This window comes from Saimiri boliviensis, chromosome 5 (assembly GCF_048565385.1).
Source record: "Saimiri boliviensis isolate mSaiBol1 chromosome 5, mSaiBol1.pri, whole genome shotgun sequence".
NCBI lineage: Eukaryota > Metazoa > Chordata > Mammalia > Primates > Cebidae > Saimiri > Saimiri boliviensis.
In genome coordinates this window covers 144,166,099-144,187,584 of record NC_133453.1, presented here as the reverse complement: position 1 = coordinate 144,187,584, position 21,486 = coordinate 144,166,099, and the positions used below count along the sequence as shown (strand labels likewise).

General features: G+C 48.2%; 2 protein-coding genes across 4 annotated transcripts in view; both read right to left on the bottom strand.

Annotated features, from left to right (window-relative positions):
- Positions 1-6,155, bottom strand: part of LRRK1 (leucine rich repeat kinase 1) — a 173,377-nt gene extending 167,222 nt beyond the window's left edge. Inside the window, exons 1-2 of one of the 3 annotated variants that reach the window (XM_074400107.1) lie at positions 6,009-6,155; positions 132-353 (exon numbers count right to left, since the gene is read on the bottom strand). In XM_074400107.1, the coding sequence (XP_074256208.1) occupies positions 132-228 (97 nt within the window). In that variant the 5' untranslated portion in view covers positions 229-353; positions 6,009-6,155. The remainder of the gene's footprint in view (positions 1-131; positions 354-6,008) is intronic. The other 2 variants (XM_074400106.1, XM_003940541.4) reach the window with 2 other exon arrangements.
- Positions 6,156-8,896: 2,741 nt separating this feature from the next.
- Positions 8,897-21,486, bottom strand: part of ALDH1A3 (aldehyde dehydrogenase 1 family member A3) — a 36,325-nt gene continuing 23,735 nt past the window's right edge. The window contains exons 10-13 of the mRNA XM_010351271.3: positions 19,648-19,812; positions 17,713-17,870; positions 16,522-16,596; positions 8,897-10,825 (exon numbers count right to left, since the gene is read on the bottom strand). Of these exons, the coding sequence (XP_010349573.2) occupies positions 10,753-10,825; positions 16,522-16,596; positions 17,713-17,870; positions 19,648-19,812 (471 nt within the window). The 3' untranslated portion in view covers positions 8,897-10,752. The remainder of the gene's footprint in view (positions 10,826-16,521; positions 16,597-17,712; positions 17,871-19,647; positions 19,813-21,486) is intronic.

Here is a 21,486-nt window from a genome sequence, read left to right as displayed (position 1 = left end):
AAAGAGCACCAAATGATTGGCATTTTATTTCCTTTGGTTGACAACCCCTGGTTCTTACATAGCCTAGACACCCTGCAGGAGGAACATGGCAGGTCGCACCCAGGCAGGCATAAGCACAGCCCTGTCCTTACCGTTAGGCGTCTCCATGGCGCGTTCTGGACACACAGCTGACCCCTCCGGCCCCACACACCAGTACATGCTGGGTGGTCTATGTGACATGCCAGCCATCAACCTTTGCAGCAGCCAATCCTCCAAGGCAGGTCCTGCTGTTGTCACTGCCACTGCCGTTGTCCATGCGGTGCGTTAAGGCATGGAATCAGAGTCATGGCTGAGCAGAAAGCTTTCTTGTTCTGCTGGTGAAAAACAACATAAAATCAGAAAGCCTTTATCATTCCTGTCCTCCTCCCCTGCAAATACTGACATGGGTTCATTCAGTTTTCCCTCTGCAACATTCCTCTTTAGAGTCCATCTATCCGGCCAAACCCGTCAGGTGTGGGCAGTGGGAAGGCAGAGCTCCCTATTCCATCTTGATGCTGGGCTTAGATCTCGTCTACCTGACAAGAGGCTCAAGGAAACCCCAGACAATTGCAAAACACATACTAGTAACAGCTTCAATCATTGTTCAGTCAACGCACACCCACTGTCACTTGCAAAGCAGTCAGGCCCTATGTGAGGCTCAGTGGCACCAAGATGGCTAAAGGAGGCTCTTGCCCTCAGGGGCACACTCCTATGTGGGTACGGCAGACATAGTTCAGGCTGGTCACAACACAAGGCCCTCCTTTTGCCTAGGGCCAGTTCTTCCAGAAGTCCAGAGGTGAGCATGTCATTCCAAAGGGGCAGTCAGGCAACAATCCCAAACACAGGAAATTTATTTATTTATTTATTTATGAGACAGAGTCTTGCTCTGTCTCCCAGGCTGGAGTGCAGTGGCACGATCTCAGCTCACTGCAATCTCCACCTCCAGGGTTCAAATGATTCTCCTGTCTCAGCTTCTCCAGTAGCTGGGATTACATACCACCATTCCAGACTAATTTTTGTATTTTTAGTAGAGATGGGGTTTCACCATGTTGGTCAGGCTGGTCTCGAACTCCTGACCTCGTCATCTGCCCACCTTGACCTCCCAAAGTGCTGGATTACAGACGTGAGCCACTGCACCAGACTAAGACAGGAAATTATTACTGGTTATGAAGTCAAGTTAGCGTGAGCTTTAGCAGAAAGCTAGATGACGGGGGTTAGCAGAAATGAGCCTCATAAATTCTGCCCCTTTTGGCAATGTCTGGACACATTTTTAGTTGTCGCAATTGGTTAGGGGAGGGTGCTACAGTCGTCTAATGGGAAGAGGTCAAGGATGCTGCTAAACATCCTACGATATACAGGACTGCTATCTGCAACAGAGAATCCTCTAGCCCCAAAAGCTCCAAGGTAAAGTTAGACTAATCTCTTAAACTAGTGACTGTGATAAACTGCCCAGACCAGGTGCTGCTCTTCTATGCTGGGCTCGCACTGAGCTTGGACTCCCCGATGGGCACTCATGCCCATCCTGCTACTGTGATTGAAGGACCAGAGGAAGGGTAAGACCCAGGCCCAGCTCAGGCCTGATACAAGGTACTACCACAAGAAATGCCATGTGAGCCTACCAATGTCCCTACAGCATGTCCTATATGTAACAGAGTACGAGGTAATTGGCTGTGTTCTCTGCGATAGACAACAAGGGGTTGTTGTCTGAGATAGATAACCCTTTGTCTGTGTTCTCTGAGATAGACAACTCTGGAATGGGCAGTGATAGCATAGCCAAAAATATATAGATTTTTAAAATCAAGGTTACATAAAAATAATGCCTAAGAGCATCTGTAAAGGCAAAAGCACAGTGTGGATGTCAAAGGTGTGGACTGCCTCTGTCACAGGTTAGCAGTGTGACCTCCAGCTGAAATGTATGTGTGTCTCAGTTTTTCATCTGTTAAAAATAGACATCCATCCTTACGCCCTGGTCCGCTGGCAGGGTTACTGTGTGAATTCAGCTAAAGTAAAGTTTCTGCAGCGACTCTCTACGACAGGGCTGCGGTGGTCATTACTTGCAGTACCAGTGTGCAGACTTGGAGGCCAGTGGGTCTAATTAACAAGATCAATGCTGGAAGGCAGATGCCAGCAGTGAGTAGGTTCTACAAAGTGCTGTGAGCAGGGGCACAAAGTAAGGTACAGAACAAGGCTGTGGGAATGTCTCACCTAAAAGCCTAGAAATCAGGCCCCTGGCCCAGGTGGACTGGACTCTTCAAGGCAGGGGAAGGTGGAGCTAGGAAAGCCAGGCTCCAGCAGCCTTGTGCATTCTGCACACGTTTCTGAGCCAAAGAGGGAATGGTGGAGAGAAACCATGTGTGAGAAACACCCATGTTTGAAGTTGGGAAGCCTCAAAAGTCCAAGGAGGAAAGGAAAAATGATCAATCTGGGCAAACTTTAGGGGATGATTAAAGCCTTATAAATAGCGAAACCTGATTTGGAAAATCAACTTGAGACAGAGAAGACGAGCCAGCAGGACAGAATCTGTTTGAAAATAAAGGTTCCAAATCACACATTCACATCCAGAAACTGAGAAGCACAGCTGCCATCTGCTTTCAAACACCTCTGCAAAAGAGCTACCGCACACAACCAACATTTCGAAAATCCAAATGCCAGACATTCTTCCTGAAAACACGAGTGTCTTGCCATACAATGCTTTTAAGTTAAAAAAACAAATCTTAAAAATATTTTAAGCTAACCCTTGCCCAGCACATTTTGTTCCCCTTTTCATTTTCAGTTTCTTTTTGAAGATCATGTTACCAGTGGAAGTCTACCGCTGGAGCAGTTTTAAAAGCCTAGTTAGTATTTTGGCTTACATTCTAAGGTAGAAGCTTTAAGATGAGGTAATTCAAATTTTACTCAATCTTTGCCCTCAAACGGATCTTTGCTTCCTCCTGCTTCTCTTGGGTTCAGATCAGTGCCAACACATGCTGGTTACAAGTTACATGTTTTCATTATACTTCCCTAAAGGGCATCAAGAGGTTTTCTGCAGTATGATGGTTTAAACAATGTTTCAAAACCTCCTCAATTTCCTTTCACCAACTATTTATACCTGCATTAATGAATAAACCTAAATATTTAATGAAAAGAATGCCAGTTGTGGTGGCTCACACCTGTAATCCCAGCACTTTGGGAGGCCGAGGCAGGTGGGATCACTTGAGATCAGGTGTTCGAGATCAGCCTGGCCAACATGGTGAAATTATGTCTCTGCTAAAAATACAAACATTAGCTGGGTGTGGTGGCAGGTGCCTGTAATCCCAGCTACTTGGAAGGCTGAGGCTTGAGAATCACTTAAACTGGGGGAGGTGGAGGTTGCAGTGAGCCAAGACTGCACCACTGCACTCCAGCCTAGGCGATACAGCAAGACTCCATCTCAGAAAAAAAAAAAAAAAAAAAGGAACCTGTCATTCATTCTATAAATGTCTTATTGAGTTCCTGCTATGAGGAGGGAACTTCATGAGTTTGTGAAGCTGGTGGGGGAGCAGACAGCTAAGTAATTGCTATAAAGTTTCTGACAGCAGAGAAACCTGAATATTTTAGGAGGCTTGGGAAGGGCTGTCAATATTGAAGAGTCAGAAGACCCTTACCAACAAAGCATTTTAGACATGTTCATTCATATCACTCAACTTCTTTTTGAGCCAAAATCCTGGTCAAAATGGTTAGCTCATGCTTCTAGAAATCTTGAGTGCTATTTGCATCCCTTACTGACGATGGCTTGCCTACAGAATGTAGGCAAGTTCGATGGGTTTGTGGGCATCAAAATACTTTGAAGGTGCAGGCCAGAGTATGTTGTTCTCAGTCCCAGATGAGCACAAAAAGCCAGGGGGAGACAAGTGTTCCATGAGTCTAAAAGCACAGATAAATTAGGGCTGTCCATTCCCCATCCAGTCACTCTACCACCGAGTGTGGGGTGTCTCTCTGAACAGTTATGGGAATGAGAATGCAGCAGTAAGCAAGACAGATTAGTCTCTGACTCCAGGAGCTCCAGTAGAGACCACAAGGTAATTAAAGAGAAATTAAACAGATAAAGAAGGAGTACACCGTGGGGACTGCAGGGAGGCTGCAGAGTGAGGGACGTGAGAGAGAGCATGCATTTTCAGAGGGTGACCAGGAAAGGCTTCCTGAGGCTGTGTCAAGAGTCAGGAAGCAGCAACACAGAGTCCAGTGCTGGACAGCGAGCTCAGCCAGGGTGGCTGGGGCAATGGCCTAGTGGTCTGAGAAAGCAGGCTGGATCAGCTGGGGCTGTGAGCGGAAGGAGGTCTCCTGGATTGCATGCCAATTGCAAGGAAAAGCTACTGAAGGATTCCATAAAGGGGACTGATATGATCCGATTTACCCATTTAAACACAGGCACGCGCGTTTATGTGGGGAGGGGGAACTGTAATCCTACAGGAAAGAGATGCTGGTACTCTGGAGAAGGGCTGGGGGGATGTAAGAAAAAAGGTGATGGGCCAGGTGCGGTGGCTCATGCCTGTAATCCCAGCACTTTGGGAGGCCAAAGTGGGCAGATCACAAGGTCAAGAGATTGAGACCATCCTGGCTAACATGGTGAAACTGCATCTCTACTAAAAACACAAAATTTAGCTGGGCGTGGTGGCACACAGCTGTAGTCTCAGCTACTCGGGAGGCTGAGACAGGAGAATCGCTTGAACCCGGGAGGCAGACAGTTGCAGGGATTGCACCACTGCACTCCAGCCTGGTGACAGTGAGATTGTCTCTCTCTCTCTCTCACACACACACACACACACACACACAAAAGGGAAAAAGGGGACAGACCAGGACACATTTTAGAGGTGGGTCCAATGGACGGAATGTTTTTGATCTGAGCACCTGAGTTGACTGTGAGGCCACTCGCAGAGACGCTGACATTTGGGAGGACACTGACATTTTAGCTGACCGCAAAACCTCTTTTAGGAACAAATTAGGTGTGAGGTTAGTTTGTTGTGATTTTTGCTTTCAGGACATAGGCAAAGATGAAGAAAATCAAGTCATAAGAGGCATTTGATGTTAACGTTTTCCAAAATTGTGCATGTTCTTGCTGTCTCTTTAACGTCTGCCGCCTGTGAGTGAGTGGCAACCTCTAAAATTAGCGTAGGCAGTGAGAGCTTTGCTAAAAGCTGAACGCCCCTGCTTCTCTACCTGTTGCAGGGGATGTGTTTGTGGGAGAAAAACTTCGTGGCCTCAAACTGTAAAGGGCTAGGCTGAGATGGCCACAGCGGTCCTCAAATTTCTCCACCACCATCTCCCCGCTGATCCCGGCCTTCCTAGGCTTCCTCCCCTGCGTCCCTGCCTGCCTGGAAGGTCCGCTGTAGGCTGCAGAGACCACGGTAGACATAGCAATGGTATCGCTGTCAGCCAGAGAATACCCCTGGGCAAGAAACATAACCCAGACACTGAGGAGGGGGAAGCCTCGCTGCGCCACCCCGCAACACCAGGACGCCCACGAGCAGCGAGAGACTCCTGGGGAGTCTCTTGCCAACACCCTGGCACATGCACACCCGCGCGCTCACACTCCAGCAGCTCCCGGATAAGGACGGGGTGTGCTCCAAAGGCAGAGGAAACACAAGGACGCCCTGGTCTTTCCCTACTTTTGTTTCTTGCCTCTGCTTCCCTGCGTTCCCGACCCTGTCTGGTACCCTGACCGGGGTTTTGGGGTTCACGGCTCGGGCCCCGCAGACCCGCCTGCCACAGGCTGCCTGGGTTCTGGGCGCGGCAGAAGGCAGCAGGGGCGTCAGACGGGGGTCGCCCCACGCCCTCTTCGCCCCTCGAGCTGCGGCCCTTGCGCAAGGGCCACTCATGCCCGACCACGCGGCCGCCTGGAGCTCAGGCCCGCGGGCAGGCAGAGGCCAGGGCTTCCCGGGGACGCCGGGCGCGGGCCCAGCTGGGTTCCTGGCCCGGCCGCAGGAGGCAGCCAGGCCCCCGGGGTGGGGGGCGCGGGCAGAAGCAAAACTTACCTGCGGCGGCTGCGGGGCCGGGGTGCGGGCGCTCCGGGACGCGGGGCCGGACGGACACTGGCGAGCCCGGGCTTGGCACTCCCACCGCAGTCTGCCCCCCGCGCCTCGGGCCGCGCGCCGGGGCCGGGCCCAGACGCACTTCCTCAATCCTGAGGCCGGCGGGGAGGGGAGGGCGGGCGGTGCGAAGAGCGCGCAAGGCAAGGCCGCCGCCGGCTCTCCTCAGGATAGGCGCGAGGCGTCCCCTCGGCGGCCGCCTCAGTTTCCCTAGCCGTACAACGCAGGCTATCACGCTCACTGCTGGTGCCCCGGGAGACGCCGGGGCCCGCGGGCCCTTCTAGTGCCAGGTCCGGGCACCCGGCTGCCTCCACGAGGGGCAAGCGCGGCGAGGAGATTGGTCCGTGCGGCGCTCAGCCCCGCTTTCGCTACCCTCCGCTCCAGCGGCCACCTCGGCAGACCAGCCCCTCACTTGCATGGGGCCCATAATACTTTGGCCGTAGAATTCAAAAAGACAGGGAATATTCATTTGTGTGCCGCTCTTTACAAGGCAATATAGAACACAGTTCTAAAGCGTTAACGGTTTGCAATTTACACAACCTCCATCACATGGATTTTACCAATTCAATTATGGATGGATGCAAAGATTTTGCTGTTTGGTGAATCACGTTTAATTGTCAGCTTTGGGGGGAATACATAAAACTGGAAAAGTTGGCGATGTATCGTGTTTCAACCTATTCTAAAGGAGGCATCAGGCTGCTGGGGCTAATCCTGGAACGCAGACCATCAGGATCGGCGTCCACGCTGTAGGCGGGCCGCCCCGTGGGCTCCACGTGTCCACCCAGGAAAATGGCCTGCTCGGGAAAAGCAAAGGGTTCCACGCCCTCCAGGCCCAGCGCCCTGCAGGCGCCTCTCCTGGAATGTTATGACTCGCATATTCCCAGGGTTTAGCGCCAATCTCCCCAACCCTCACTGCCAAGTCACAGCACCCGGGCAGCTGCAGAGCTCTCACACAACCCCCCGGACACCGCGGGGCCGTTTCCTCTAGCGGCCCCTTGGGTCCCTGTTTGGCGAGGGGACCACCGAGCAGCTTTGCTCTGCTCCCGGGAGGCTAGTCCTGCCACTGGGCGACCTTCCCAAAGGGTGGGCACAGTTCTGCAATCCTGTCCTCACACCTGAGAGCCTCACACCAGTTTGCGGGAGCCCGCAGTGTGATTGCCACAGATAAGCTCCCATCAATTGCAGGGCGTGGCGTCCTCAGGGCTGAGGGGGCCCCGCGACGGTGGCGCAGCTCCTCCAGGGCGCGCAGCCCCGCCACCTGGTGCCACCGCGAGGGAGCGCAGGCCCAGGGCCGGGGCAGACAGGCCGCCTCCACTTCCCTTCAAAATGAGCTTGGGAGTAGACTAGGAACACACATTGCCAGCATTCCATGGTTTATGTATTCCCCCCAAAGCTGACAAAAAGGATTCACCAATCAGCAAAATCTTTGCATCCACCCATAATTGAATTAGTAAAATCCAGGTGACGGAGAATGTGCAAATTGTACATAGCTAACATTTGATGCAGATGACTTGTATTCAGCTCGTTATAGCCCCAGCAGTTAATTCTAGCCATTAGGCATACATTAGCTACAGCTTCCATAGGAACGTTATTGCAGGTCAGTTAAGATGCCTTTCCACCTCTTCCTAAGGCTCGCTGACCCATAATTCTCTAGCTTTTGCTGGTAATCCCACCAGGGTTCTCAGCCCCTCAGGCTGGAATGACCCCTTCTAAGGTGGGTGGGGTCAGCTGGAAGCCACCTCCCTGCACTGACTTTTCTGCCATTTTGAAGGCACAGTGGCTGAGAGCTTCTCCTCAGGAGGAGTTTTCTAGCTGTGTTTCTTCAGCTCAGTACGCTGTTTCCTCGGACAGTCGTCCTTGGGCATCATTCCGAACGCCCTTCCTTATCCCCCTTCAAGCTCATGCCTAGGAGCAGGGAGCAAAGACATTAGAGAGGCTTCCCGCACCAGCAGGAGACGCTAAGACATCCCAAAGGGCCCACCTGTAGAGAATGTGCCAACCCCCAGTGCACACCAGGGCACACAAATGTATGTGTGTAAACACTGTGAACACCTGCACACGCATACCACTCTCCAATTGTCACCAGAATGGCTGGGGACATGTTCCAGGACACCAAAATGAGGGAACCTGTCTTTCTCCTATAGTTTTCTCCTCACATTTGGATTGAGAAATGGGAGGTCTCTAAATAAGGTGTTTACATTCTCTTAACAAAAGTGTGTATGTGAGGAGAGATACGATCCCAGCCTCCCTTTTTTCTTAAAGAGGTGGTGCTTTGCCACCCATGGTCAAAGTGACCTAGGCTTTCCACATCAAATGCACAGGTTGAGCTTGGAGGAGCTACCCCAGTGTGAGCAATGATCTTGATCCAACGGCAGCATCGGCTCACAACGTGGTGATTGAGGCTTCTTGGTTAGAAGCTTTAGAAACTTTAGGTCAGTCAAACCCAAATAGATCCTTTCTCTAGATCCTCAGAAGAAAAAGTGACAAGAACAGACACTTGTGCTCACCGTCAGGGGCACAGTGCTGTCCCTTAATCCTCATGCGGTCCTCCCCACCATCTCCCACACTGACCTCCGCACCGCCTTATGATAAAGGGAGGCTCAGGCAGCTACGCCAGGGAACCTCCGAAGCCCAGCTCCTTGCCCGGTCAACCCCCAGGCCTGCAGAAATGCGTTTCCCACTCAGGCAAAGCACTGGGCCTGATTGAGCAAATGTAATTTTGTGCTTACATTATTGATCCTGCTTTATTATCAGTCATTTTGTACAGGTCTCAGAAAGAGAAAGGCCTGCCGTAGAATTGAAATGAGTTTGGTCTTTAAATGAAAAGCGTAATGTTTCTCAAATATCCAATTTTATTTTATCATTCTCACATTGTAGAACACGGTCTGCAGTTAGGATCAGAATTCCCAGGCCCATAGATTTTTAAACCACACCACAGGGGTAAACCTTAAAAGAAGTGAAGCCTAACACTATACAGATTTCCATTTCTAAATACAGTATATTACAGAAGGTTAAATATACCACCTCTGTGTACTTACAACTATAAAAAGATACATTAACTATACCAATTATAAATAATGTAGCATTTCATATTAAAGACATTATTGTACAATGAAAGAATAGGAACCCTCTAATGTATTGCTGTCAAGGTTAGTGTCTATAGCTACTTGAGATAAAATACTGAAAATTCAGTGTATGAAGTCAAATCCTGATTGAACAAGTTATTGGTAGTATAAGTGATAAGCGTTAGCTGATAAAGAGAAGGTAAATGTGGTGATTCATATTGCTGACAAGGGTGATCGGTCCATTTTATTCATGGTTTTCCTTATACACACTCTAGTTTGATACAGGGCTTCATCACATCATTGCCCTCTCCAACTTAATTTGCAAACTTAAGCACCACTTTTCCAATTAGAAAAGTACTAGTTAGTAACCATAAAAGTATCTGAATAACACGTTTGTGTTTTTGTTTTTAAAGCTATATGGGAACACATTCAGTTTCCCAAGTTAAAACATGGAATTGCACATCATCACTTGGATACCTAAAGAGGAAGAGTTCCCAACCTCCAGTGAGATCCTCAGGCCCCTTGGATAAAGACCCAGGCCCTCCATGGAATCCAGGCGTTATTTCCTAACTAATCAGAAATTAATGTCAAAATAGGACTTAACAATAACAAGGCTGTGGCATCACAGCAGTCTTTACAGTTGTGTATGCTTTACTAATGTGCAATGGGTAACAGGACTAGAGAAAAGGCAAGTTACACAGACTTATCATAAACCATGAGTATGATAAAAATGCATGATTCGTTAAAGCGAATTACGACTGATTTGTCAATTGAGGGGGTGGTTGATTATCCTAGGATTTGCTATGCTGTTGTGGTGTTAGAAGACTGAATCTTTAGCAGCAAAAGTAATATCAACAATATTTTCTGCTTAAGAAAGTGCCTTGGTTAAGGTAGACCATGATATCGTTTTGACTAAGCTCTCTGGGCCACTGATTCTGTCATATTCCAAAGGCTGTATTAGTTTGAAGCTGCATCTCACGGTCCAGGTCAATGTGCAGTCCACAAAGACCCACACCTGTGCACGCCCAAAGCCTCTGGCACCCTTCCATGGTATGCATTTCCCAAAAGTTTCCCACTATGAAATCAAAAAAAAAAAAAAAAAAAAAACAACAACAAACAAACTTAGTGTGAATCCTTTCCCATAGAATGGTCCCACCTTTCCCTCGGAAAGAGGTGTGGCTTGCTCTTTGAGCTGGCCCACCCTGAGGAGACCACAGGTGCAACAGCCCTGCTTTCAGAACATGCAGGGGGGTTTCCCCACATTCTTACTGGAGTTAGATTTGCTGAAGCATTTTAAGCAACTGCTGGCATTTCAAATACCACTCCCTGTTAACAACGCCCTGAGTTTCTCACTGTCTCTGGGATCTGGTCCTAAGGTTAAAAACAGAAACGGTCAACAGCGCCCTCCTCAGGCGGGACTGAGATTTCACACACAACGTATGGGCATCCCCAGTTTGGTCAACGAACACGCGGGTGAGAGGACAACAGCAATATTCAACGCCAGTAGATAGAAAGCCTCCAGAAGAAAGCGTCCTGGGAAAGTCAGAAATCTCATTTTTTCTCCAGCACATTTCATCTGCCACATTCTGCTGTCCAATGTTTGAGGAAGGAGCCCCGCCTTTCCTTCAGGGGTTCTTGTCGCCAAGTTTGATGGTGACAGTTTTCACTTCTGTGTATTCGGCCAAAGCATATTCACCTCTGTGATCACAGAAAAAAGGAAAATTCAAAATGGGCACGTTCCTTAGCCGTTGTGTAGAAACTGTTCTGATGCTTCCTCATTCTATCAGGCCATTGAAGTTTATGCAAAAGGCCAAAATGTGATGACTTCATGGAATAATAGCCAGGACTGTAATACCACAGTAAGGGTTAGTAACTGCATATGTGACTTAAATGTAAATATCAAGGTTTTTTGTGTGTGATGCTTTTGAAATAGCCAGGACTAGGGGTTTACCTTTGGAGAATGAAGGGGATTAAGAAAAAATAAAGAGGTGAATTACTGGGGTGGAGACAGAGAGCAAAAAGAGAGGGCCTGATGTATGTGGGGGCTGGGTGTGGACAAGGGAGGAGCAGAAATTACACTGGGTTGATAACTTTTAGATGGAAATTGGGAGCTGCTTGAAGAGGAGACAGAAGAGGCCCGAGGCCCAAGCCTATTGGCTGGGATGCTGCCGGAGAGCCAGAGGTGAGAACACCAAGGGCCTGAAGCTGGCCTCAGAGTGCACAGCCAGGGGCCAGCTGTCAGATAGGGTGGCCAGCCTGGGGGGTGCAAGGGAAGCAGACATTAGCACAGACTAGACACGGGAAGCCACAGCCTTTGAGTTCCCATCCTTAGTGTATTTTCTTTCTTTAAATCTTGCTGGGCTCAGGTGACCCTTTCCTGGCACCATGGGCCATCTTCAGGGTAGCTTCCCTTCCAAGAGCCGAGGGGCAGCGTTGGAGAGATTTAAATCCCTCTAAGCGCTTGATCTGCCGTCAGGTGAAGAAAACCGTGTGCTTATTTAGGAAGAAATCAAAGTAGACGTCGCTGCTGGAGTATCGGTAGTTAAAAAGATCTGTGACAGAATCCCATCTCCTCCCTTAGACCAATGGTTCTCGACGTGTGGTCCCCAGACCAGCAGCATCAGCTTCACCTCTGAACTTGCTAGAGATGCAGACTCTCAGGCCTAGCCCAGCCCTACTATGGTAGGCAGAATTAGGATTTCCCCAAAGGTGTCCACAATGGAATCCCCTGAACCTGTGAATATGTTAGGCTACATGGTGAAGAACTCATGTTGCAACGAATCAGTTGACCTTAAAAGAGGGAGACTATCCTGGATCATCCAGGCAGACCCAGTGTAATCACAGGGGTCCCTAAAACGGGCAGAAGAAAGGCAGAGTGAAATGAGATTGCAGAAACAGTTTTAGAGATGCATCACCGCTGGCTTTGAAGATGGAGGATGGGCCACGAGCCTAGGAACGTGGGCAGCCTCTAGAGGATGGAAAAGGCAAGGAAGCAGATTCTCTCCTGAGAACCCCCAGAAAAGGAACACAGCCCTTGATTTTAGCTCAGGGAGACCTGTTTCCGATTTTTATCCTACAGAACTGTAAGATGATAGATTTATGTAATTTAAGCCACTGATGTTACGGCAACTTCTTGTAGGAGTAATAAAAAACTAATAACCTTACAGAATCAGAAACTACGGTGGGGCCCAAGCATCAGTATTTTAACAAGTCTTCCAAGTGATTCTGATGCATGCTCACGTTGGAGAACCATTGGCTTAGACCTATGTTGCTTAGGTAAGTTCTTTGCCTTCCCTCACCCTCAACTTCATCAACTATCAAATGGGAATACCATCACCTCCTTGTAATTATAACAATTACAGATAATCATGTAGAGCACCTACTATGTGTTAGACAGAAAATGAATGGCAGGTGCCATAGAGATTTTTAGGTAATTTCCTAAAACAAATAGCTTCAGAACCCATTAAAATGAGTGAATTATTTTATAATCTTTTCTAAATATTACCCAAAACATAAAAGCCAAAAACAGAATGGTAAATTCTACTTATGTAGAGCAGAGACTCCATCAGAAACTCCCAAATGACAAACTAGACCAAAGAATTTAGAGCACTGAGAAAATCAGAGTGCGATTTTCCTTAGTATACAAAGAACTATTGCAAACCAACAAGAAAAACACAAACCATCAAATGGAAAAATCAACAAAGGACAGGAACAGTCAGTTTTCAGAAAAAGAAATACAAATTGCCAATAAGTGTGAAAATGGTGCTCAGCCCCATCATGATTAAAGAAATGCAACCAAAACAGTGGTGAGGCCATTTTTCCACATGGCACATTACTCAATTTTAGGAATTTATTCTGAAAACAATCTCCCACAAGTGCATAAAGATGTATACCCAAGGAAGTACACCAGCATGGTTTGTAATAGCAAAACCCCTGGGAAGTACAAAAATGTTCCTCATAGGAGACATCAATAAAAAGAATGGATGGTTATCCAAAACCCAGCCTCAAGAACAACATGTAGCTTGCTCCCCTTTCATTTGAAAACAGAAAAGAACACACATATATAAATCCATTGTAGGCATAGAAAATGCACAATACACTTTAAAAAGTGAGACTATAATGTTGTGTTGTAAAAATTCAAAGCCAATAATGATTTCTGAAGTTAGTAAAGAAAAGCAAACGAAGTGATAAGATTAAATTAACACATAACTAACACATGCAGAAGTATTAAATCATTCCTTTAAGAATAAATACATAGATCCTCTCATTCTTTCTATTTCTTAAGTTACTGTCCTGGTTTAAATTCTTGCTGCTTTTATTCAACTCAGTGGTGCTTCTCCTAAATGGATTCTTACCCAATCTTATCCACCTTGGAGTTCAAAGCTATCCATGAGCCCAGACTTACTCCTATTAAACCTCACAGAATGTCAGGAAGCACAGGGCCTGGTGACTGTTGTTCACTGCTATACACTCGGAGCCTAGCATCATGCCTGGCGAATCAAAGATGCTCAAGAAATATTTGCCAAGCGAATAAAAGAACCAATGAGTAAACGAATGACTGAACAATGTTTATCTGTAAGAAGTGGGACTGAGGGGCAGAAAGGGAAGCCTTGACTTTCCATATCTCTATTGCATAGATTTTTTGATTACAGTATCATTTTTATTAAGAAAGGCGCCTAGGAGGAAGAGGAATCGAAGGCTCCATCCTGAGACCCGCATAGAAACAGCTCCTGGAGGGGCCTGTGGGTGGGCGGCCAGGAGCCAGCTCAGCCCAGGTGGCTGGGGACGGGGAAAACCATGGAATCCCCCACAGGATGCTCCAGCATTAGAAAAGAGGAACTTCTTGCAACATTGAAGACATTCATCAGACACAACTGAAAACAGAAATTGGTTTTCCAGGCAGTTTCTAGGCTCCTTGTGAATTATTTTTAAATATTTTATCAAAAGCCTTGAGAAAATATACGCCAAGGGTCTAAAAAAACAGACATTCAAAAAAGTCCCGATGGTGGCTAGCTGGCAGAAGGAAACACGGACTGTGTTCAGTGAGTCCTCGCCCAGCCCAGCTCTGCGCCAGCGAGGGGGTGTTAAGGAGCCGAGAGCACCGTTATGCCCAGGGACGTTTGCTCTGGGGACCGGAGTTCTTGCTGTGGGACAAGGCTGTGTCTGGCCTCTGGGAGGAGGACTGTGGGGGGGGAGTCTGGGTTCCCCCGCCCTAGTGACCCAGCTGGTTGAAGGCAGCAGATGAAAGGAGACAATGAGCACCCTGGCTGGCCTCACGAACAGGTGGTGGACATGGGTGACCCCTGCTGAGCAAGGTCCTGCACTGCGGTAGGTCCAAGGACTAAGCTGCCAGCATTCATATCTCACTGTCGCTTACCAGCTTCCTGTGCCATTTTCTCATCCAAAAACACCTGGATCCGTCTCAAGGACGGGCGTGAGGAGGGTGTGAAGGAACAGGCACAGAGAGCTCACCAGGCCTGCCGCGGAGTCTGTGCTCAGCAAATCCCAGGTGTCGCCAGCACAACTGCTGTTGGAGGGCCCAAGAGGGGACCCTGGTGACCCCAACCCTGGCTGCCTGTCCCTGGAGGGCAGGCAGGTGTAAGAGTGAAGAAGGGGCTCACAGAACTCAAATACAAATGGGCCACTAGAGGGAGGAAATGCAATCTCTGCAAAGTGTCTTCATGGCCAAGAATTTACTGATGTCCCCTGAAGGGAAAGCCAGCCATAGGGATAAGGGGGAGGTCAATGGGCAGGCTCCACTCACATGTGCAGACGCCTCGGGTTATTTGCTGAGAGTCAGGGATGGACTATGAAGTGGGACTGAGGTGGGAGGGGGACAGGACCCCAATTCCACATAGACTGGTCAAGAGCAGCTGTTCAGGGATGGAAGCCAGGCCCGTCACTTTGTAGCATCTTTAAGAATCTCAAAAGAGAGCCGCAAAAAGGCCCAACCAAGACCCAAGGCGAGGGGAAGTGTTTGAGTCTGTTCCCATTGGAAGATGTGCAAACAAGTTCAAGGAAGTACATTTGTACATAAATAGGACAGACTGGTGAAATAAAAGGAAGAGTTTGTGTCCCTAAAGATGTCCCAGGAACAGCCCTGGGGTGTTGTCACAGATGGTTCCTTGGGAACACTGATCCTACAAAATGTTTGTCCACACAGGCTAATAAAATCCTGAGCTGGGGAGAGAAGACAGCGTCCGGCTGGAAAACACACATGTCCACTCCCGAGCTGCTCTAGCCAGCTCTGGGCCTGGGCCAGACACAAAAAGTTCCACCCACTAATCCAAACCTAGGGAACTCATTTTCCCAGCAGGCAGGACAACAGAGGAAGTGCGGAGGGCTTTGCACACACATGTGGAAGGGTCTGCATGGGTTTGCACACACACATGTGGAGGGGTTTGCAGTGGGTTTGCACACACACATGTGGAGGGGTTTGCATGGGTTTGCACACACACATGTGGAGGGGTTTGCATGGGTTTGCACACACATGTGGAGGGGTTTGCAGTGGGTTTGCACACACACATATGGAGGGGTTTGCACACACATGGGAGAGGTTTGCATGGTTTTCCACACACACGTGGTGGGTTTTACAGTGGGTTTGCACACACACATGTGGAGGGGTTTGCATGGGTTTGCACACACACGTGGAGGAGTTTGCAGTGGGTTTGCACACACACATGTGGAGGGGTTTGCATGGCTTTCCACATACACATGTGGAGGGGTTTGCATGAGTTTCCACACACACACGTGGAGGGGTTTGCATGGGTTTGCACACACACATGTGGAGGGGTTTGCATGGGTTTGCACACATGCATGTGGAGGGGTTTGCAGTGTGCTTGCACACACACGTGGAGGGGTTTGCACACACATGCGGAGGGGTTTGCAGTGGACTTGCACATACTGAGAGGGCAACAGAGGCCCAACAGGAGGTGCCATATGCCTCCTGGGAGGGGATCCTTGCTAGGCTCAGAAGGAAGGACCTGGCAGGTAGGAGCCTTACCTGGGTCAGAGCCTGTCTTCCCTGCTGTGGGTGGGGAACTGTGTGAATAAGGACACCCCACTTCTGGCAAAAAGGACACTTTTTCAGTTCTGCCTGTGTCCTCATCCAGGGAGCTTCTACCAAATACCCACTGAAGGTCCCCAGCATGATGGGTGCTGGGTGGACACAAAAGCTGAGGCCTGAAGGGGGCAGGCTGGCAGTGTATGTGGGAAGGGTAGGGGTGGTGGGCAGGAGAGAGGAAGGGATGGGTCCCCACCAGCCCTAGAGGGACACAGCTGGCCCAGACAGAGCAGAGGTGGGGGTCAGCAGACTGGAGCCAGGGTCACTGTCTGCATATCGAGCAGATCTTGTATTCAGCCCATGACAGGCTCAGAATGATGGAAACACTCACAGTTCTCTGCCATTTCCTGACATTTTAAAGCCACCAAATGGAGCCTGTGCATACAGAGCGTTGTAGCAGTTGATCCTAGAAAAGAATGGAAGAAGGCTCAGAGTCACCTTGAAAAGACCCCTTGGCTCCTGGCGCTGCAGCCACTGAGCCCCTGCTGCAGGGCATTGTCTAATAAGTGGTCTTTTGCCAAAGCTTCCACGATGAAAACACATGGTCCTCTCAACCTTTGCCTTTCCATTCTTCCCGTTAGCAACTAAAATTTGGAAATCCTCAAGTACAGAGACTTTCATTGGAATAGAAATGAAATGAGAAGGGGAAAAAAGAGAAGAGAGGGCAGGGCGAGGTGGCTCATGCCTGTAATCCCAGCACTTTGGGAGGCCGAGGCTGGTGGATCACCTGAGGTCAGGAGTTTAAGACCAGCCTGAGCAAAATGGTGATACAACATCTCTACTAAAAATATAAAAATTAGCCAGGTGTGGTGGTGTGTGCCTATAGTCCCAGCTTCATGGGAGGCTAAGACAGGAGAATCGCTTAAACCTGGGAGGTGGAGGTTGCAGTGAGCTGAGAGCACGTCACTGCACTCCAGCCTCCTGGGCAACAGAGCGAGACCCCATCTCAAACAAAAACAAGAGAGAGAGAGAGAGAGAGAGAGAGAGAGAGAGAGAGACCGCAATCAGGGTGGAGGGATAAGAAATTAGCTTTGAAATGAGACAGATCTGACCACAAAGTTCTGCTTCCTAGTTATGTGATTCTGGGCTTGTTGCTTTCCCTCTCTGAGTCTCAATTCCTTCATCTTGAACATGGGGGTCACAAAACATCATCTGCCGAATCACTGATGAGGCAGGGACTAGTATATTTTGCAGATGAGCAAGAACTGCTTTTGGAATCAGAACAGAAGATAAGGTCAGAGGTGCAGTATAACACGGGGTCACGGGCATGTGCACTGGAGCCCTCTCTGAAGTGACACGGGAAGTCACTTCATCTCTCTGTGCCTCGATTTTCTCATCTATAAAATGGGGACATAACGGCACCCACCTCAGAAGGTGGTCCTGAGGATGGAAGGAAGCCCTGAGATAATCCTTGGCACATAACATACAGTGTAAACAATGAGAAACTCTCAGTTAACAGAAGAATAAGAAACCGGGCAAGAAGCAGCTCAGCAGAACTGAAATACACACACTGTCAACTCACCAGACTGTTCCAGACTCCAAGGCGGAAGCCAGCTTCAGGGCTTTGTCAAGGTTTTTTGTGAACACGGCTGCTGTGAGTCCATAGTCAGTGCTATTTGCTCTTTTGATCACTTCTTCGATACTTTTGAACTTCAGTATTGGTTGCACTGGTCCGAAAATCTAGGATTAATTGCAAGAATGGCAGTGAGAGCTTTGATTGAATGGAAATGTATGCCGTGAGCACACATTTCCTTCTCTTTACATGATTTTCGTGCACCCAGAGCACACACATAGATAAAAAATGATGGTTAGAGAAGAAGCTGCATTACTGTTGAAGACTGAAGAGAAGGATTAAAATGAAACAAAAATAAAAAATAATAACAAAAATACATGTGGTGTTTAAGATGTCTTGCTGTCATCAGGGTTTCTGAGACACCCAGCCAGAGGGGCTTGGAGTAACCCATACATGTGAGACGCACAGAAAACAAAACCTTTCAATAACTTTTTGGAGAATTATCTTGAAGGATATCGACAGGCACTTTGTAAGACTGGGCCCCTACCTCCTCAGAGCTGTGTTTTCTATCAATGAAGACACCCTGCAAGGTTTCCATAGTATCTACCAAGGGGAAAGAATTGGCTTTCCCCTTCGTAGTTTGTAACATACTTTTTTTCAAACTATGTTTCATCACAGTTGTAATATAACAAAGAAAAGGAAATGGACGAACTGAGGCTTGAACATTTAAAGGTGAATTTGAAGGGAGTTTGCAGTTGATTCAATATTAGACATAATTATAAGCCAGCAGGATAGTGCCCGGCCTGCCAAAATACCTTCCCTGGGTTCCCCAGGACCTCTTGTCACAGGGATGTTTAAGGAGCTGAGCTTCATGCCATCATGGCATACCAAAGTCTTAAGAAAGAGCCAGGCATGGTGGTGCGTGCCTGTAGTCCCAGCTACTCGGGAGGCTGAGGCTGGAGGGTCCCTTGAGCCCAGGAGTTCTGGGCTATGGTGCGCTATGCCAATTGGGTGTCCACACTAAGTTTGGCATCAATATGGTGACCTCCCGGGAGTGGGGGACCACCAGGTTGCCTAAGGAGGGGTGAACCAGTCCAGGTCAGAAACAGAGTAGGTCAAAACTCCCGTGCTGATCAGTAGTGGGATCGCGCCTGTGAATAGCCACTGCACTCCAGCCTGGGCAACATAGCAAGACCAAGTCTCAAAAAAAAAAAAAAAAAAAAAAATCTCAAGGAGGATGTCTCTAAAATACCTGCCCCAGGAAGCCCTTGGCAGGGACTCATCCTTTTATGTGCCCCAGAAGACCACGTGCAGGGTCTAACGTCCCAGGACCCAGCTCTCCTCTTATGAATGCTGTGTGAAAACCAGTTCCCATTTAGTGTAGTGAAACAGTGAGGTTGAAAGACAAAGATTTACATTCTTATCAGCGGGGGAGTCTCCTAAATTTCCCTCATTTCTAAGACATCCATGGGAGAAAATGTCAATAAGAATTCCAGCTGTGACATGCTCCTTGAATGAACACTTGAAATTCAGTCCAGGGGCACTGAAGGCGGCTTTGGGCCCTGAATCCACAGGTTCCTGAATTGATCCCTGGCAAAGCCCACAGGTGGCGACAGCTCTTCCACCCTGGCTGCAGGACTGACTCAGGGACGGGCTGCGTCAGAACACCAGAAAGGGCTTGTTGCTCCCCAGAGAAGGTGAGCCAGGAGTGGAAACAGGCTAAAACAAACGAGGGCCCTGCTGTATCATGCTTGGGATTCCCTAGAGGTAGGGACAGAATGGCTTCCCCAGGGACCTCAAAGGAGAGGGGAAAGACCACACAGAAAGAAAAAGAAAGGAAAAAACACCCTCAGCTCACAAGGATTTCTGGGATCCCCGGCCCTAGGGAAGGACTCCTGTTTGAAAGGCCCCGCGGGCTGCAGCCTCGACGCACCCCCCTTGTACCTCCTCTTTGGCGATCCGCATGTTGTCCGTAACTTCTGAGAAGACAGTGGGTTTGATGAAGAGCCCCCTGTCTTCCACGGCTGTGCCCCCACATTCCAGCTTGGCCCCTTCCTTCTTCCCACTCTCAATCAGTTCTAGGATTTTGTCGAACTGCTTCTGATCAATCTGCAAAACACGAACAAATACAGCCTGGCTTCCTTCTGGGCAGCGGCTGCCATCTCGTGTTCGGTGGTCTTCACACATGATCGGCCGTCCTCCCTCTACAGGTTCTTGCCAAGCCGTGATCCATGTAACGAAAGTGCCTTGCAGGCACATATTCCTCCAATGCCCAGAGTTGGGCTCTTTGGAGCAGGGGAGACATAGGGGGACAGGCTAGTCTCGTCCTCTGGAGGTTTGGGACTTATCTGCACTTCTATCTCGATTTTCCATGCCACAAAGTTAATCCATGGGTGACACAGGTAGGAAGTGGTCACGTTCCTTCCTCTCCCAACTCTTCACATTCTACTAGGGTTGCCACATCCAGCAAATAAAAATACAGGATGCCCAGTGAATTTGAATTTCAGAAAAATGATGCATGATTCTCTCGTTTTAGGATAAGCATGTCCCAAAACGATATTTGGGATATATTAAAGCTAAAAGTGCATTCATTGTTTCTCTGAAATTCAAGTCTACCTGGGTGTATCACCTGGCAACCCTGTGCCCTGTTCAGCTGCTACTATGAATCAGGGTACTAGTTACTGGAATTCTCCTGTCATAGTGCAGAGAAGCCAAAAGCAGACCTAACCACCTTAGGTCTCAACACCCCTGGAGACAAAGCAGAATGAGCCTCCAGGTGGGGTGGTAGGGCTGCTCCTTGGTTGGCGGGGAACAGCTCGTGAAAAAGACTCCTTCTTTTGCTATCTTTAGACATCTCCTTGGCTGGAGTTTGCCCTGTACCACCAGCCTGATACCCAGCTTGTGAACCTGCTACTGACCAATTTTCAAAATCGCACCCTTTTGGGAGACTGCTCAAGGGGGAAAGGGCTCTTTCTGCCCCCTCCACTGGTCCTTCTTCCTAAATCCATGGGAATCCTGTCCTTTATTATGGTCTGTGGCTGGTCCCCCTCCTCTCTGGCTGGGAGAGACAAAGCTTTACTAGGTTTACTATAGCTGGAACTTCTAGGTAGGAAAACTGGTTTCATTCCAATAATTGTAAACAGAAAAACATGCAAACCCAGCAGTGCAACTGGATGACAGTCTGTCCCGGAGGAGGCTGGCTTTCTCAAGAGAGAGGGCAAAAACCATGCATGCCACATGACCAATCATCTCATGAAATATAGACCCAGTTTAAAAATACTAACTCAGATCCATACCTCACACCTTATACCAGCCAAACTCCAGAGAGATCAAAGATATAACCATGAAAAATGAAACCATAGAAGTTTTATATGTGGGAGACTTCTGCAAAGTTGGAACACCAATGGCCTTCTAATTCCTCAAAATGCAGAAGCCAGAAAGAAAAGATTTGTAATTTTGAGTATGTAAAAAAAAAGGGGGGGGGGGTCAAAATTATCACAACAAAGTCAAACAGCAAAACAACAAACTTGGAAAAAATATCAACAAGTCATATTCATAGAAAGCTAATCTTTCTACTACATATGTAAAGAGGTCTTAGAAGTGGTAAGAAAAATGCCCAACAATTTGAAAGAAAAATATTCAAAGCAAATGCACATTTGATAATAAGGGAAATACAAATGGCTTTTAAATATATAATAAGATGTTCTACCTTGTTTATTATAAGAGGTAGATGCATATGAAAATGACATAAGATACCATTTTTAACTCTCAGGTGGGCAAAAA